The sequence below is a fragment of the Notechis scutatus genome, chromosome 13, assembly GCF_049901735.1.
Source record: "Notechis scutatus isolate UNSWTSFEM ecotype Mainland chromosome 13, rNotScu1.2, whole genome shotgun sequence".
In the NCBI taxonomy this organism is placed as follows: domain Eukaryota; kingdom Metazoa; phylum Chordata; class Lepidosauria; order Squamata; family Elapidae; genus Notechis; species Notechis scutatus.
In genome coordinates this window covers 2,199,120-2,217,128 of record NC_142021.1, presented here as the reverse complement: position 1 = coordinate 2,217,128, position 18,009 = coordinate 2,199,120, and the positions used below count along the sequence as shown (strand labels likewise).

At 46.8% G+C, this 18,009-nt stretch overlaps 2 protein-coding genes across 5 annotated transcripts; one reads left to right on the top strand and one right to left on the bottom strand.

Annotated features, from left to right (window-relative positions):
- The first annotated feature begins 1,033 nt into the window (after positions 1-1,033).
- On the top strand, positions 1,034-8,133 carry RILPL2 (Rab interacting lysosomal protein like 2). The gene is made up of 4 exons (XM_026687014.2): positions 1,034-1,877; positions 4,613-4,764; positions 6,156-6,266; positions 7,203-8,133. Exons 1-4 carry the CDS (start codon positions 1,485-1,487, stop codon positions 7,225-7,227), a joined length of 681 nt encoding a protein of 226 aa, XP_026542799.1. The 5' UTR covers positions 1,034-1,484; the 3' UTR covers positions 7,228-8,133.
- Positions 7,854-17,577, bottom strand: KMT5A (lysine methyltransferase 5A). 4 transcript variants are annotated; one of them, XM_087942583.1, is made up of 9 exons: positions 16,563-17,577; positions 14,290-14,430; positions 12,852-13,005; positions 12,505-12,715; positions 12,276-12,363; positions 11,168-11,227; positions 10,669-10,859; positions 9,842-10,071; positions 7,854-9,508 (listed from the first exon to the last, which is right to left on the bottom strand). In XM_087942583.1, exons 2-8 carry the CDS (start codon positions 14,296-14,298, stop codon positions 9,861-9,863), a joined length of 924 nt encoding a protein of 307 aa, XP_087798709.1. In that variant the 5' UTR covers positions 14,299-14,430; positions 16,563-17,577; the 3' UTR covers positions 7,854-9,508; positions 9,842-9,860. The 4 variants fall into 4 exon arrangements, with proteins under 4 accessions (XP_087798709.1, XP_026542795.2, XP_026542794.2 ...); XM_026687010.2 differs by having other exon boundaries at positions 7,854-10,071; XM_026687009.2 differs by lacking the exon at positions 16,563-17,577 and having other exon boundaries at positions 14,290-14,663.
- Between the last annotated feature and the right edge of the window lie 432 nt (positions 17,578-18,009).

Genomic DNA, 18,009 nt, shown 5'->3' with positions numbered 1-18,009 from the left:
GACAAGGAATAATGGATGGAAACTGAACAAGGAGAGATTCCACCTGGAAATAAGGAGAAACTTTCTGACAGGGAGAACAATCAACCCCTGGAACAGAAGTTGCCCTTGGAAGTTGTGGGAGCGCCATCACTTGAGACTTTCAAGAAAAGATTGGACTGCCATTTGTCAGAAATGGTGTAGGGTCTCCCGCTTGGGCGGGGGGTTGGACTAGATGACCTACAAGGTCCCTTCCAACTCTTATTCTGTTCTAATAGGCCTTGCGCACATGCACGTTCTCGTGCTGCTGCTGCTGCATTTTGAACATCTGGACACAAAGCTAGCCCAATAAACCTGCATTTCATAAAATGGTGCTAAATTTGTCTTCCGGAACGAACCGTAGCTTTGCGTAGAATTGCAAACAAGGGAAAGAAGATGTGTGTGTGTGTGTGTGTGTGTGTGTGTGTGTGTGTGTGTGTGTGTGTGTTATTTATGTTATTCTTTTATTCGTGCCAGTTACAGGCAGAGAAAGGGCACTGGCTGCAGGCCGGCCAGTAGAATTAATGCGAAACGTCATTCCAATGGGGAAAAAAAAACTTGTTCTATGGGCTTATTTTACAGGGGAGGAATACCGAGGCCCAGGAAAGAGAGGCAAATCGGTGTCTGCTTTTTGCTGGCGGAGGAAAGCTTTGCAGGGACTGAAGGCAGGAGCGGGAAAGAGGTTTAAAGCAAAACGACAGGCCTTGGAGAGCCAGCCAGTCCGAGGGGAGCTGCTCCTATGGGCCCATTTTAAAGGGGAGGAATGTTGAGGCAGAGAGAGAGAGAGAGAGAGAGAGGGAGAGAGAGAGAGAGAGAGAGAGAAAGAGGCAATAAAGGCTCAGGGTGGAATCTATTTAGTTTTTAGTTTCGTTTCGTTTGTCATTGCACCTCGTTCAACTAAATTAAATACCATTTTGCTGGCAGCGGGAGGGGCGAACTTTGCAGGGGCTCAAAGCAGGAAGGAGACAAAAAGGGCAGTCCTTGGAGAGCCGGCTTCATGGGCCCATTTTACAGGGGAGGAATGCTGAGGCCCGGGGGGGGGGGGGAAGAGATCGTTGGCATAAAATCTGGGTGGAATCTCTTTATTTGTTTTGACTGGCTGGGGGGAAGAAGACTCTGTGGTAACCAAACAGCCAGGAAGGGAAGAGAAAAGCAGCTTGTACAAGAACTGGGCCCTCCCCTCTTTCTGTCTCTTGAGCCAGGGGGAAGGCATGCAGGGGGAAGTCGGCTTTCCCCACGCCTTCCCCACCATCTCCATGGTTACATCTCTCCCCCACTCTTTTGCTTTCACACACACACACACACACACACACACACAGCCCTTCCACCATCCTGCCCGCTTTTGATTGGGCTCTGCAAGTTCTCAAGAGCAGTTTGGAGAGGTTTGGCCCGAGCTGAAACTTTGAAGAAAGAAGGAAGCGTTCTCCCATCATGTCTCAGTGGGGCCTCTTTTTGTGACCCTTTCCAGGATGCAAGCCCAGCCACAGCATTGTGAAGGAGAGGAGGAGGAGGAGGAGGAGGAAGAAGAAGAAGGAGAAGGAGGAGGAGAAGGAGGAGGAAGCAACCACAGCTCATCAGAGGGTCCTTTCGGCAAAAGCCCCTTCCGTCTGACGGCCGAAGATGTCTACGACATCTCCTACATCCTGGGAAGGGAGCTGCACACCCTCGGCACCGAACCCCAGGCAGAGATGCCCGCCAGGGTAGCCCGCTTGCAGTTCAAGGTGGTCAGCATTCTGGAGATGTTGGAAGCCCTGGTGAGCGAGAGCCACCTGGCCATGGAAGCCCTCAAGCTGGAAAGGGACAGCTTGAAAAGGGAACTGGAGGATCTGCGGCAGCAGGTGACATCTGGCACCGCTGGAGAGGTAAACGGGGAGGGGTTCGGTGGGTGGGTGGGTGGGTGATGGAGAGGAGATCTGTCGGTGGATCTCTAGATTTCGGTCCTGTGGTTTCGCCCGCTTCAGATCCCAGTTGGGGAGGTGTTAGGATGTCTAGCCTGATGAAGAGAAGGACTAAGGGAGACATGATAGCAGCCTTTCAGTATATCAGGGGCTGCCCCAAAGAAGAGGGAGTCAAGCTATGCTGCAAAGCACCTGAAGGCAGGACAAGAAGCAATGGATGGAAATTAATCAAGGAGAGAAGCAACCTAGAAATAAAGAGGGATTTCCTGACAGTCAGAACAATTAATCGGTGGAACAGCTTGCCTCCAGAAGTTGTGAATGCTCCAACACTGGAAGTTCTTAAAAAAGATGTTGGATAACCTTTTGTCTGAAGTGGTGTGTAGGGTTTCCTGCCTAGGCAAGGGGTTGGACTAGAAGACCTCCAAGATCCCTTCCAACTGTTGTTATTCTATTCTAAAGATGTAGGGCAGAGATGCTTAAGCTGGGCAAGTTTGAGATGGGTGGACTTCAATGCCCAGAATTCCCTGGCTTCTCCAGAACAGGGCTCTCTCTAAACTTGTGGACTTGAAGACTTGTGGACTTCAACTCCCAGAATTTCTGAGGATCTGGCCTTCATTAGAGCATTAGGAGTCTCCAATCTTAGCAACTTTGAAGATTTGTGGAACTCAACTCCCAGAATTCTCTAAAATCTGGTTTCTTTGCAGCAGGCTCTCTCTAAACTTGTCGACTTTAAAATTCGTGGACTTCAGTTCCCAGAATTTCTTGGCCGGTATAGGTTCATAGCTGGCTGAGGAATTCTGGGAGTTGAAATCCACAAATTGCCAAATTTTGGAGACCGTTGCTTGGTCTATTTCTCTAGATCAGGGATCCCCAATCCTGGCCACTTTTAAGACTTGTGGGATTCTCCAGCCAGCATAGCTGACTCTCTTTGTAATCCCTTCCTCTGCAATCTCTCTCCATTTTAAGAGATTAAGAGAGAGAGAAAAAGGCATGGCTGGCTGGGGAATTCTGGGAGTTGAAGTCTACCGGTCTTCAAGTGGCCAAGTTTGTGGATCCCTGATCTAGATAGCTCAGAATCAGCTGCCTGGGGGCACCCTATTTCTCTCCAAGGTAGGGTCAGTTATGGCTGCCTTTGGCATGGTTTGGTGAAAAAGCGTGCCAGCTGTTGATGTGCGTCAGTCACAAGGCCGCTGGGTGGAAAGTTCTGATTTAGGAAAGGGAGGATGTAGAGCGTCAAGGAGAAAAGAGAAGTTCGGTTAGGTTTCAACTTTCCACCCAGTCACTATAACTATAAACTACCTGGTGCTTTTTAGCTTCTGCAACTATCACTTTCCATTATTTCAATTTAATTTGGGGTGGTTGTTTTTTTAACTTCAAGATCTGCCTTAAGTGCATCTTGAAGTTTGCAGGTGTTTTGCTGTGTATTTCCAGCCACACCGCATCAGCGCAACTGGCCCAAAATCCTGCTGGATTTTTGTTTTTTGATAGAATGCAATTTTTTTAATATATATTTTTCCTTACCTCTCTGCCATGTTTCACATTGCCCCCTCTTAGCTCACCCTCTGTGGTGGAATGTAGCCTGGATTCCCAGCAGGGAGGGGCTGCATTCCAGAGGAGCAAGAGGCAACTCAGCTCAGATAGTTCGTGTGAGAGAAAGAGGGTGAAGACAGCTCCTGCTTAACAGTTCCCAGAGTATACAGATAGACTTTGACTTACGACCACAATTGGGACAAGAATTGTCGCTAAGCAAGGTGATTATTAAGTGAATTGTGCCTGATTTTACAACCTTTATTTGCTACGGTCGTTAAGTGAATCCTGCAGTTGTTAAATGAATCCGGCTTCCTCCGTTGCCTTTACTTTTCAGAAATCAGCTGGAAAGGTGGCAAACGGCAATCACGTGAGCTCAGGAATGCTGCGACCTTCATGAATACTTTGCCAGGTGTGCGAAGCACCTGAATTTTGATCACGTGACTGTGAGGATGCTTTAATGGATGTAAGGAGAAGGGCTGGTCATAAGTTTTGTTTGTAACTTCAAATAAATCATTAAACCAATGGTTGTAAGTCGAAAAACCAAACAAACTACATTGAAGGAATTTCCACAATGGAACAGGAGGAGTAATGTACCAAAATCCAAAATTAAAAAAAAATACTTATTGCTTCAAGGCACGTTAATAATTTCCCCTGAAAAAAAAAAACGAGAAATCTTAAAAGAAACAGTCTGAACTTGAGAAGGAAATGCCAACCAAAAGATAACTTCAAAGCCCAAAGATAACGGCCAGTCTGTTGGAAGGATGCCAACCAAGATAACTTCAGCCCAAAATAACCCACCCTTTGCTTCTGGCAACGCTGTGTTGTAACCATCCCTCTTGTATACTATTCTCCCCAGCTGCAATTAATGAGGGGATCATGGCCGCTTCCTCTTTCATAAGCCAAGTTGTTTCCTTATCCGCTCCTCCCTGCGTGTCCTAGGATGAAGAGGGGATGGGCCTGAGTCCTCCTCTGCCCAGCCGGCCTCTGCCCTTCCCCAGCCTCCTCCACAACCTCCAGAGCCACACCTTCACTCCCTGTCGGCTGTTCCTTCTCTCCCTCAGAGTCCGACTCTACCAAGGGCATGACACTGGGTTTTGGGAAGCTGATTGCATCCTGCTTAAGAGCCCCGTTTCTGTTGGGGTCCATTTCACTGTTCTCTCCTCTCGTAGGTCAATCCGGGTCCCAACAAAATGATTGTGGACCTCACGGACGTGAACCGTCCCCGTTTCACGCTACAGGAGCTCAAAGACGTTCTTCAGGAGCGCAATCACCTAAAAGCCCAGCTTCTCTTTGCTCAGGAAGAGTTGGAGGGTTACAAGAGGTACGGAAAAAGTGCCATTTTTCATTGCAACGGACTGGAAACTGCAGCCTTCTGGGTTTGTGAGGAAACCAGGACTTACTTCAGGTCCATGGTATCCATTAATCCAGGGGTCTTCAAGCTTGACAGCTTTAAGACTTGTGGACTTCAACTCCCAGAATTCCTCCTCCGGTCATGTTAGCTCAGGAATTCTGGGAGTTGAAGCCCACAAGGCTTAAAACTTGCCAAGTTTGGAAGACCCTTGCATTAATCAATCATTCTGGGTCATCCATTCATGTTTTGGACTCCATTCTTTCCCACTGAGATGCCTTCAGCATGTGTGGGGGGGCTCGTCCTCTTATTTGGACAGCACAGTTGAATTTTGGAAGGATTATCTCCACCCGTGGCCATTCTATTCTAATTCTATTCTAATTTTAATGCTAATTTGTCTGAAATGGTATAGGCCTGTGATGGCGAATCTATGGCACGCGTGCCACTTGTGCTGTTTCTACTGGCAACGCGAGCCACAGGCAAACTTACCTCACTGCGCATGCGTGTAACTCACGGTGATTTTTTTGCTGTTGTTGTTGGTTTGAGGCCTTTTTCGGCCTTCCAGAGGCTTGGAAAAAACCTCTGCAAGGCTTTCCAGGACAAATAATAGGCCCTTTTTTGTCACTTCCTGTAATACCGGAAGTGACGAAACGGGGCTATAATTTGTCCTGAAATGCCTTGCAGAAGCTTTTTCCAAGCCTCTGGGAGGCGGAAAAAGGCTTCATACTAGCCGAAAACTCAGCTGTGAGGCACAGTGCAGGTAAGGGGGTGGCGGGAGGGGGGGGTTGCGCGTGCATGCGCAGGGGGTGTGTGCATTGCATTCTGGGTGCTGGCAATGCGAGTGTGCTGGCGTGCACACAATTTTTGGCACAGGAGCCCCAAAAGATTAGCCACCACTGGTATAGGCTCTCCTGCTTGTGCAGAGGGGTTGGTCTAGAAGACCTCCAAGGTCCCTTCCAGCTCTGTTATTCTGTTAAATTCCTCATTCCAGGGGCCATTCCTATAGATCTTACCTATTTTGATTTATTATTTACTAGAATAAAATCCTTTACCAGGTGCACAGGGGCCTTGTAAAGAGACCACGAACACAGAAGAACGATGACCAGCAATGGTTGCTAAAGCCCAAGAGTTAACCAGACCATGATTTACCCAATTAACCCCATATTGTCAGGCTGCTTTATCCTACATTAAACCATAAATGGAGAGTGTGGGTTGGCCCCACACCCTGGGATAAAGGCAGCTTGCTCTTTGTGAGTCAGCGTGTTGTGCAAAACCACAGCACAAGTGAGGAGGCGTGTGGGGGTTTGGCGTGTAAGCGGATTGCAATAAACAGCTTGTGTTTTTCCTTTTCCTCCACTGCCTAGTGGATATATTTCTCAGAAGCAGGAAAAGGAGAGTCCCACGCAAAGAGAACCCACGGTGGGCACACCCTCTGGCTCTGCTCGATTTAAAGAGAAAACTACAATCAAGCAATGGTGAGTACCGGTAACTTAGATTCCTGTTTTGAGAAGGGTCACCGGCCAGATAAAACTTTGCAGGAATGCCCCCACTAGCTGAAATTAAAATCAAGGCCTTTTAAAACAAGGGACAAGATTTCAATCTAAGCCAGTTTTTTTCAACCTCGTAGCAGCTTTTTAAGATGTCTGGACTTCAAAAAAATGAAGGAATTTAAGATAAGCAATTTATAGATTAAATGTATATATTTGCACAAATTATATATATATATATTTGTAAATATGCACAAAGGATAGAATTGTATGAGATTGATGTCACAGAACTGTTAATGCAATGATTATCTTTTTGTTTTTAAAAGATATAAAAGACTAATATTAAAGTTTATTAAAAAAAGATGTCTGGACTTCAAGTCCCAGAATTCCCTAGCCAGCTGGCTGGGGAATTCTGGGAGTTAAAGTCCACATTGTTCTAGGTCATTCTTCTTTATCACCAGTTCTCTGGAGAATCAGGGAGCAGCTAAAACGTCAGATGAGTGGCCCACATCCTGAATAAAATTAAGCAAGGCCTTTAAGACAGTGGGACAGGTACAAGTCCTCAGATTTCGTGTTTGCAGGGGGATTCTGGGAGTTGAAGTCCACATTATTTCAAATTGTAGGCATCCTTAGCCAATCTCCTCTACCATCAAGTCCCTGGAGACTCAATTTATCCACACTAAGCCGAAATAAAAATCTACCTTTCACTGATTATTCTTTCCTTTAATAAGACCTTCAGAAAAATGCCTGTAATTTTCAGTATTTGGATTGATAAACACTCCAGGTATTCAGTGTTCAAAATATTGGGTAGTGCAGAGAATTCCTTTGAAGTGATTTTTGACTTTTACACTTGGTTTAATCTTTAGGAATTCAGAATCTGTTCCTGCCACTCATACACACACTAACTCCTCCCTTCAATTGCAGGTTTGCCTTTAAAAAGTTACGGTGAACTATGTCTGCCCTGGGATGTCCCAAACTGGAAAGTCAAATTTTAAAAACTGGGGTAGCAATACTTGAAGACTGTTTCGCGATTCGTTGCGGCTGGTGGAGGCTTCAACCTCTGGTTTTATCCCAATCGGTTATCTTCTTGTTGGCATAAAGCTTTTTCAACCTGTGGCCTTCTCCAAAACTACAGGACTTTTAAGGTGGATGTTCTGATAATACTTTTGCCACGTTAAATTTTTACTGGAAATGTTTATATGTCTGCAGCCAGCAGAATAAAGTGACAAGAGTTTCTAGAATCCTTGAAATGATCTTTGCAAACATGACTTCCCAAGTTTTGTTTCTTTTTTCCCAGTTAAATTTTAATTTGAAATGCACCTCATTTAATAGAAATTAAAGAACTGTTTGCTCTTGTCTATCCAGAGCTTTCAGTCCCCAGTTTAGAGCGTTTATAATATCTAAGAGGAATGTGGTTTAAGACAATAGTTTTGTTACGGAGTTCATTTGATAGGAAAGCCAGGGATTCACAAGAAGAGACAAACCATGATTTGAAAAAAAGAAATACAAGAAAACCACCTCACACTGGTTCGTATGAACAATTGAGGCCTCTAGTCAGACACAAAAGGCCTTTGCTTTTAATAAATAGTTCACTTTATTTATCTTCTCGTACAGAGAAATAATTTTCTTCAGGTCATTCCTTTTTCATCATTTTTTAAAAAAAACCCACAACATCGCCCTTAGGTCCCCAATTTTTGTAGCGCCAGCATAAGCGTGTCGAGCTTTATTGAAATGGCCCTCTCTCTCTCGCCCTGCAAGAGTGTGACGCTCAGCTGGGACTACATTTCCCAGGATTCCCAGCCAGGTGTGCCATCCCCACCTCTCTGGAAAGCACCAGGTAGGCGCGGGGTGGTGGTGGTGGAAAAACAAATGGCATACGTGAATTTCAGGCAGAAAGTTAAAACTTGGAAAACATATTTCTCGATTCTGCCTCCTAATTCTTACGCATTTCAGAATTCTCTTCCCTACAAAGTGCTTTATTGCAGTTCCCCCACCCCAGGACGAGAGCTCAGAATTCTGGGACATGTAGTCCCAACCCACCCTTTCCGGGAGAGAATTCTGGGAAATGTAGTCCCAACCCACTCCTCCATTCCCTTCGCTCTGCTCCACTTTTGCCTGTTTCCACACGTTGGGGAACGCCGAGTTGAATAAACCTCCACCCAAATAGTTGATGCGGGAAGTTTCTCATTTCATCCTAAAACCCTCGGTTGCTAAAAGTCCCTGTTTAAGAACAAGCCCCCCTCCCAAATTCCATTAAAAGCCGTTTTCCCCCCTTCCTTCCTTTCCCAAAAAAGAAAAAGAGAGAGAGAGAGAGAGAGAGAAGGGAGCAAATACAGAGCACAGCTCAACTCCTCTGTTGGTTTTCCGACTGTCCCCCCAGAGCCAAGCAACGTGCTTCTCAACCGATACCCAAGCGGCCTACTTTGCAAACCTGGGGAGAAGAGTTTGGGTGGCGCCCAGAAAGCACCAAGAACCAAAACAACCGTGTTCAAACGGCTGGCCTCTTCTCCCAGCTGAAGAAATTGCAAAAGCAAGCATGCTGTTTGGAGCCAGTTATGTCCCCACCTCGCCTCCCTGGCTCTGTTCCACTTCCTTCCTCCGCTCGCCAGTGGCGATTTTTGGATGGCTCACAATAGCAAAAAAGATAAAATGGCGGACAGCACACACACACACACACAGCCAGATTCCCCGCTGTCACACAAGGAACAGGGTTCTTGAAAGACAAGGCGACCCTGGTCTCCACACCGCAACCTCTGTACTTCCTTCTTGACGACAAATCCAGTGATTCTCAGCAGAAGTTAAAACCGGTTTCCAATTTTCTTCCCCTTTCAAACAGGCTGCTTTGAAAAGACGGTTTTTTTGGGGGGGTTCTTCCAACTGCTCTCATGAAGCAGAGTTCTTCATCTCCTGGCTGTTTAACAGAGACATGATCTTCTCCTCCAGCTTTTTGAGCTGCAGCCCGCAAAGCGGAGGTGATAATCCTGGACAAAGACCTCTAAGGAAAGCTTAGGTGGTCCTTCAATTGTTCTTGTTCGGCTTTCGCTGGTACCTGGCTAAGAAAAGGAGGCCAGGTTTCCTTCACAAAATCCATTCTTCACTCTTTCTTCGATTAAGTTTCAAGATTTAAAGTGTTGCATTGGTTAAAAAAAAAGTATCTGTAAGAGTGCAGAAATCCGAACGTTTCAGAGATTTCCATGCAGACGGGAAGAACGAGTCGAAGCAAGGGATCTCTGCGAAGCCGATGTGGAAGAAAGGAGAGAGAAGAAGAAGAAAGAAAGAGAGGAGGAGGAGGAAGGAAGGAAGGAAGGGGAGGAGGATGGGAGGAAGATGAGAAGGATGGAAGGATAAGTAGGGGGGATGGGAAGGAGAAAAAGGAGAAGAGGAAGAAGAAGGAAGGGGAGGAGGAGGAAAAATAGAAATAACTATAATAATAAAATCAGGCCTTTCATATTTAAGTCTGTTCAGGTGAAGACTCCATCATCCCTGCTGGCTTTTCAGCTAGCCACGAAGGCATCCGCTAAGAGCTGCCAAGAAGTCCTTTTTAAGGAAAACCCAATGCTTACTCTCGTGCAAGGGATCCTCTTAGTGTTTCAACCAGGGATGGGCCTCCAAAGAAGCTTTGCTCCGATCCCCGTAATCGTACAGCAACTCCTCACCAGCTCTGATGTCCCGGGAGGCCACCAGTATGAGGTGGGGGACGCCACTGATGTCGTGGAGCTTCGTCTGACAATTCCCACACTTGCTGTGATTGACCAAACGTCCCAGGCGGTTTGTCTCTTTCGTGGCATCGACACTGAGGGGTGGATTTCAAGGGAAGAGAGAAGAAGAAGAAAACTCAGGAAGGCCTGATTTCTCTGGCCCAGTCATGTTGACAAAAACCTCTAAAAGAGGTATTTTAGTAGGGGAAAAAAAACCCAGTTTCCTATTGTGCTGGCAAGCAGTTTGGATTTGTAAAGTAAGGGCGCCATTGTTCTAAACCAGGTTGAAGATGGGCGGACTTCAACTCCCAGAATCCCCCTGCCCGGACTTGCTGGCTAGGGAATTGTGGGAGTTGAAGTCCGTCCATCTCCACACATCATCGGAGTCCCATCAACCATAGAGTGTACGGGCTCTAGAGAAGCCAGACCCCGGGAATTTCTGGGAGTTGAAGTCCACCCATCTTCAAGTTTGCAAGGTTGAGAAACGCTATCGTAAACCGTGGTTTGTTGAATGTAACACAACGGACTGCATAACACGTCAGGCTTTTGAATCTCTGGTTTCAAACATCTCTTGATTGCTTCTCTTACTCTTAGTTTTACTTCTTTTATTAGGGTTGTTTTCTCATTTTAAGAGGGAAAAATGGTTTTCGGAGCAGGATAGGAAGGAAGGAGAGAGGGAGAAGGACTCTTACCAGAAAGTTTTACTCAAGTATTGGAAATAGTACATATAACAGCCCGTTGATGGGTCCTGGGCATAAGCCGCTTCCCGTTTCTTTGCATCCATAATTTCAATGAGGTCTCCATGATATTCGACCACAAATTCACCCCTGTTAAAATGCCTGGTTGCAATGACACCCCGGCCTTTACCGTCAATAAAATCAATCTGTGGAGGAAAGCAAAAGAAATTATTCATAAGGGAAATTCTTTTTTGGGGGGGGCAGTTCTTTGCACTTCGTTCGATGTAACGATCAAAAGGGCGAAAGTCGATTTGTAAACATCCTGGTTCCACTGAAAACAGTTAAAACTGCATTTTATTTCCGAATTTCAATTACTGTAACCTTGCTTTTAACTGCTTTTTATGATATTTATAACACAGCTTTTAAGTTTTTACATCTCTTTGCACATGGCCCATTGTAGGCCACAAGCGATGGCCGATAAATTCTAAATGCGATCTATGAAATATAAATTTACCTTCATCCCGTCTTCTTTCCCACTCTTGATTAACTCATCTATCCGTTTCTTCTCCTCCGTCTATGAGATAGAAGACAATGCAGGGAGTTATTGCTACAAATTGAAAGTTTGTCTGTATTTTAGGCTGCCCAAGGTACAGAAATCACCTAGTTATGCCTAGTTTGGTAATCCTGAATCCAATTTAGGCAGGAAAGCCAACTGGGTGACTTTGGGCCCGTCACCAGGAGGCGGTGAGTTCTAGTCCTGCCTTAGCCAATGAAAGCTGGCTGGGTGACTTTGGGCTTCTCTCTGCCCAACCCACGTTACAGGATTGTTATGGAGAAAAAAAGGAGGAAGGAGGGAACGTTAGTATGTTTACTGTGTCGAGTTATTTATAAAAGTAATAAAGGCGGGAAAATATATAAATTTTAAAAAGCCAGTGTTATTGGAAGGAACATCCTGCGCAGAAACCCTCAACTCCTCGACACGTTGCTTTCTTTGTTTTAAAAACAGCTCTGCGGAGTAAAACAGCTCATTCCGTTTCAAAGAAACCTATCTTCTTCTTTTTAAACATTTTATTAAACAAAACAATTAAAACCATTGAACATGGTGAAGCCAGTTTGACGTGATTTTGGGTTAATATCATCGCATATATATATATATATATATATATATATATATATATATATATATATATATATATATATATATATATATATATCTTTTAAACAATTATTCAACTATATACATATATACATTTGTTCGTTCATATAATACATTTTCTAACATCGTTCGTCTTCTTTTCATCTCATCCAATCACATACCCTTTCAACAATTCCTTTCCCAACTTAAGACCTTCCTCTCTGCTCTCACCAATGATAGAATTTAACCCAAATTGCGTAGTATGCTGATTCATCTTTGTTTTTCATTTCTAGAGTTAACTTGTCCATTTCAGCGCATAGTAAGATTTTGAGAAACCTATCTTCTTTTTTAAATCCTTGGCTATTCCTTTATCACTGAGGGCAAAGTCGGACTTGGGGCAATTTGGGAATTTGTATCATTCTTTAATAGACCTGAAAAGGAACACATTTGTTAGTAGTAAGAGGGAAGCTGTAAGACAGACCCATACCTGTAATTCTTTTTTATTCTTTCTGGAACTTCTTCTAACCGGATAATAGTCAGTTACTTTTCGGTTTGGGGGTGTTTTTCCTTGGCCTCTGAGATAGAGAGAGAAAAAAAACAAAACCAAACAGGTCAATGTGAAAGGACTGGGGCTTTCTCGTTGCCTCTGGACGCTCCCAAAATTCAGAATTAAGTTACCCCCAAAAGCCTCCCCCCTCTTTAAAAGTTGGACTCACTTCCTTCGGGATGCAGGTTTTTTGCCTCCTTTGTTTGGGGCTTGCTTTTGGGTGGGGACCTCATTCGATTTGGCCGGCGGGACTTTCCGAGGTTCCGTCGGTTCGGGATTCGGGCTGGAGGGAGACGCTGAAGATTCACATTCAACGGCTTTGCTGTTCTGGCTGTCGGATTTTGCAACGCTGGCGGTCGAGTCACCTACCTGGACTCGGTCTGCAATTTGGGGGTGAAAAGGAAGAAGAAACTTAGCAGAAGAGTTCTTATATTTTTTTTCCCCCTTCGCACCTCAGAAAATTAGAAAGTATGCCGGGGTGCGCAGCCAACTCCCAGGAGAGAAAGGTATTTTTACCTTCCAGTTTTTGGCAAGTTTCGAGTTTGCAGGGTTGTCCTTTTATCTCGGGGTGCGTGGTGGAGTTTTCCTGTTGAAGCGGGGACCGAGAGGTGGAAATTTTACTGGTATTCACGTAGCTGTAGATTTTGGCTTGACAAGTGAAGATGTTCTCCTAAAAGGGAGAGATTGGAAAAATACCAGACCTTATTTGCTGTTGTTGGCTTCAGGAGAATTTGCTGCATAATAAATCTACCTGGGTTGAGCCGCAGAGCGTAGATTAAATTCAAAGGATGCCCGAAACCAGTGTTTCTCAACCTCTGCATCTTTAAGAAGCATGGACTTCAATTCCCAGAATTCCTTATGGCTAGAGAATTCTGGGAGTTGAAATCCATTTTCCTATGGAATTCTGGGAGTTGAAGTACACACACCTTCAAAAAAACACCATTCACAGCCAGCATGGATTCTGGGAATTGAAGTCCATCATTTTGCTAAGGTGGAGAAACACTGCCCTATGCTATAAGCCATAGGTTACAAACCATCCAGGTAAAGGAGACTGAACGCTCCTAGACAGTAAAACCCAAAACCAGAAGCTAGCTTGGATTTCTGAACCAGCACAACCCAGCATGTAACATTCAACTGGGATTAAAAAAAATAACACCCCATACTGAAAATATAATAAAAATACAGACTATAGTAAATACAGTACAGAGACTATAGCAAATACAGACTATATAGCAAATACAGCATAAATACGGGTTATAATAAGCACAGTATGCAGGGGTCTCCAACCTTGCCAACTTTAAGCCTGGAGGACTTCAACTCCCAGAATTCCCCAGCCAGCTGGCTGGGGAATTCTGGGAGTTGAAGTCCACAAGTGTTCAAGTTGCCAAGGTTGGAGACCAATGCAAAATATAGTAATTATAGCATAAATACAACATATAGCAAATTAGCATAAATACTGATGCAGTAAATATAGTATAGGGGCTATAGTAAATATAGCATTGAAGAGAATATAGTAGATAGGATATACAGGCAATAGTAATAGTGTAAGCGCAGAATGTAAAAGTAGGATAAATACAGAATATAGCAATAAATACAGAATATAATTATAGCCTAAATATAGAATACAGCAAATATGTGTTTACTGGAGAAAAGGGGTTCCCAGGGGGACCCCATCCCCTCCTCGTGCCTGCCCACCAGCAAAGGCTGTCCCGCCCCAGTGCGGGACCACAAAGCCCATTCTCCCCAGCCAGCTGGCCCACCGGGAGGAGGGAAACCCCAGCCGTGCCCCCCCCTCCTCCCCATTGCCACCCACCCCCGGGCTCGATCCCGCCGTGCGCCCCGGAAGGCAGGCCCTCCCCGGCTCTCGCCTTTGCGCTGCGCCCTGGGCGCACGGCGGCTGCCCAGCCCGGGCGCTCCTGGCCGGGAAGGAGAGCCGGGCGATCTGGGCTCTTACCCCGTTCATCCTGGGCCGGGCCGGCTCCCGCTTGTCTCCTCCTTCGCCGCGGCCGCCGCCGCCTCCTCCCTCCTGCGGAGCCTTCGTCCACCGCCGCCGCCGCCGCCCTTCCCGGCTTGGGCTGGGGCATCTTCCGCCGGCCTGCGCAGGGCGAGAGAGAGAAGCGGCCGCTGCCCCGCGCGCTCATGGCCCGGCGGGCACAGCTGGCAGAGCGGCGGAGGCGGCCGGAGGAGGAGGAGCCGCCGCCGCCGCTGCTACTGCCCGCCCCGAGAGCCTCTCGAAAAGGCTGCGGGGCCCCAGCGCCAGGAGGCGCGTCCCGGACACCCGCCGGGCAGGGCGGCCCCGTTCTCGGAGCTGGAGCGGATCGCCCCCCAGATCCTGCAGGGCGGGGCGGATCCTCTGCTTTTTGCAAGGGGGAGACAAGGAGCTCCAGGGGATTCTCTTTCCTTTCCTTTCATCTCTGTCTGTCTGTCTGTCTTGTCTGTCTAGCATCTCTCTACATCTCTTGGCTTCTATCTATCCATCCATCTATATCTATCTATCTATCTACCTATCAATATGTATCTATCCATCCATGCACCCAACTATATCTATCTATATCTATCCTTCTATCCATCCATCTATCTCTAACTATCCAGCTATCCAGCTATCCAGCTATCTATCTATCTATCTATCTATCTATATCTATCTATCTATCTATCTATCTATCTATCTATCTATCTATCTATCTATCTATCTATCTATCTATCTATCTATCTATCTATCTCTATCTATCTATCTATCTATCTATCTATCTATCTATCTATCTATCTATCTCAATCAATCAATCCATCTATCATCTATCTACCTATCAACATCTATCTATCCATCCATCCATCTATATCTCTATCCAACTATCCAGCTATCCAACTATCCATCTATCCATCTATCTCTATCTATCTATCTCTATCTATCTACCTCCTACCTACCTATCTCAATCAATCCATCATTTATCTAGCATCTACCTATCAACATCAACATCTAACAACATCAATCAATCATCTCCATATCTTCTGACCTTGCACTCCTCCCTCCATTCATCCCAACCCAGGACAGCAAACATATTGTTTCCCTACAACCACCACCCTGTGAGGTGGGTTGGGCTAGGCGTGACTAGAACTCATTGTCTTCTGGTGCCAGACCCTGGGGACTGGGGCGCCTTGAAGAGGTCATGGTTGAGGTCAGATTTCCTCCTTTGCTGCAAGTTTATTGCAAAGGTGAAGTTGTAAAGGAAGGCTGAAAAATTGCAATGATTGAGCCCCAGGCATGCAATCCTCCCTTCTTAGGTCTTTGTATCTGGCGCCTTGCAGGAATTCAGCCAGAGATTACAGCTCTCATGGGGTAGAAAACACCAGTTTTGGCAGCTTTATGATGGGTGGACTTCAATACCCAGAATCCCCCCAGGTTCTGACCCAATGATTGCTGGAGCTCAGAAGTTTAGTTGGGGAATTCTGGGAATTGGAGTCCAAAGATCATAAAACTGTTAAAGTCGAGAAACAACAGCCTGGCAGATTTCCGACTTTCCTAAAGGAAAAAACAACAACAAAGGCTCAGAGCTATTCTAAGAATTCTTTTAATTTTCCCACAGAGAAAATTAGTAGCCAGATTCCTCAGACCTAAAACACACGTCATTATCTTCCTTTGTGCCTCCTCCTGCAAGCAACCAGGAGAATTAAAAGAGGGGAGTGAAGGCTACAAAACCTAGAACAGACTCACACAAAAAAAGGCTGGATGCTTTTGAAAAACTAATTAGGGTGAGATCAGGTTGCTAGGGAGAGGAGACCACAAGGAAATCTTAAGAGGAGACTTGAGCCTGAGAAGCCAAGTCTTCAAACTTGACATCTTTAAGACTTGTGGACTTCACCTCCAAGAATTCCTCCTCCAGTCATGTCAGCTCAGGAATTCTGGGAGTTGGAAGTCCACAAGTTTTAAACTTGCCAAGTTTTGAAGACCCTTGATCCAGGTCAGGGGTGAGCAAGTCTTCCCCCACCTGCGGACTTCAACTCCCAGAATCCCTGGCCTCAGGTCATTCTTGGGACACAGCCCTGGCTTGGGAATTCTGGGAGTTGAAGTCCTCAGATCTTTAAAGGGGCCGTCCCTGCTTCAGTTTTGGACTTCAGTGCATATCCTCCTCCTTTCCCATCGCGCCCTCCCCCAGGAGACCCTTGCTCCTAGGCCCCCTCCCCATCCATCAGGACCCCCCAAACCATCATCCCCACCTCCCTCTGCATTACCTTTCGCCATGCTCCAACCTGCCAAAGGAACCCTCGGGAGCTTTCCTTCCTGTGACAGCCCGGCTTCTTCCCGGGGGATCCCCTCCTCCTCCTGTTCCCGAGGGGCTGCCAAGACTTTTCTCAAGTGGGGGGAGAGACCCCCCCACGCCCCCCTTCGGCCTGCCACTCAAGCCCCCTCCGAGCTCCGGATTGGGCGGCGGGAGGGCGCTTCCCGGTTGGCACTCCTTAAAGGCCGAACAAGCAAGAGTTTGAAAATGAGCTTGGCGGGCGCTGATTGGACGGGGCGGCGGCGAGGCGGCGCCTGATTGGAGAAGGCGCGCCGCGCCTTTCTTCCGTCTTTTTTCTCCGGCTAAGAAGAAGGCCACGTGGGTGAGGGGGAAGTGGCGCCCGGCCGTTTCTCGCCTCCCGGAGCGGCGGCTTGTGGGAATCGGGTTATTCCTGGACACGTGTCGACGGCTCGGAGGTGGGGGAAGGCAGCCTCCGCCGGGGCAGGCCGGTTCCACGCGGGATACCCGGCTCCATCCTCGCCGCAGCCCCAGATTGAAGTCGCGAACGGCGGCCTGGAGCTTAGATGGCGCTTGCAAGAGGCGCAACGTGGGAATCTGTTCGCAGCAGCGGCGGCGGCGGCTTGCTGCGGTTTCAGCCGCCGCTTGCTTCGCTTTTGAAGAATAACGGCGTTTTATTCATTCTTTTAGCGTCAAAGCGGGGTTGTCGGTTGACTGCCGGTGGCGTTTTGTCTTGCAAAAAGTAGGATGTCAGGAACCCATCGTAAATAAACCGACCCTGTCAATAAATAAATTCAGTATCGCACTGGCTCTTTTATTGGAGACCACGATGGGTTAAGGTTTATAGAAGTTATAGTTGCTCCTCAAATAATCGCTATTTAAGCCTCACGTTTTGACTTTTTTTCCCCCAACACAAAGAAGGAAAAAAAATGCTGTAAATTCAGCCCCCAAAATAACCCCCAGTAACTGCTGCGCTAGCAACTGCAGCCTTTTTACTGCGCATGCGCAGTGCTGTCTGGCGGGGCTGTTGGTCCGCTGGATCTTCTTTTTCCCGTCATGCACCAGGGCCTCTCGCGATCCGAGAGACGTTGCGGCCGCTCCTCCTTGCGTGGCGACGTACAGCGCCGCCATCTTGGACAAGGCGTGTCACGTGACTCTCAACTGTCGTCTCCTCGACCTCCTCCTTGCCCCTCCCAACGGGGCAGAAAAAGGGAAAAAAAAGACGGGCCTAGATCAACTTTCGAGCCTTTGAAGCGCGATCGCCGTCGAACTGCTCCGCCTGCGAGGGGAATGAAGCGACCACAGAATCCGACCGTGATGAGGCGCGATGAGGCGCTGGAAGACATGCGCGCCTCCATTTTTTTTTTTTACTCCTCCTCTCCTTCCTTTCCCCCCTCCCCTCTCCTTTTCTTCAGGAACCAGCTTTTGCGCGCCGTCACGTG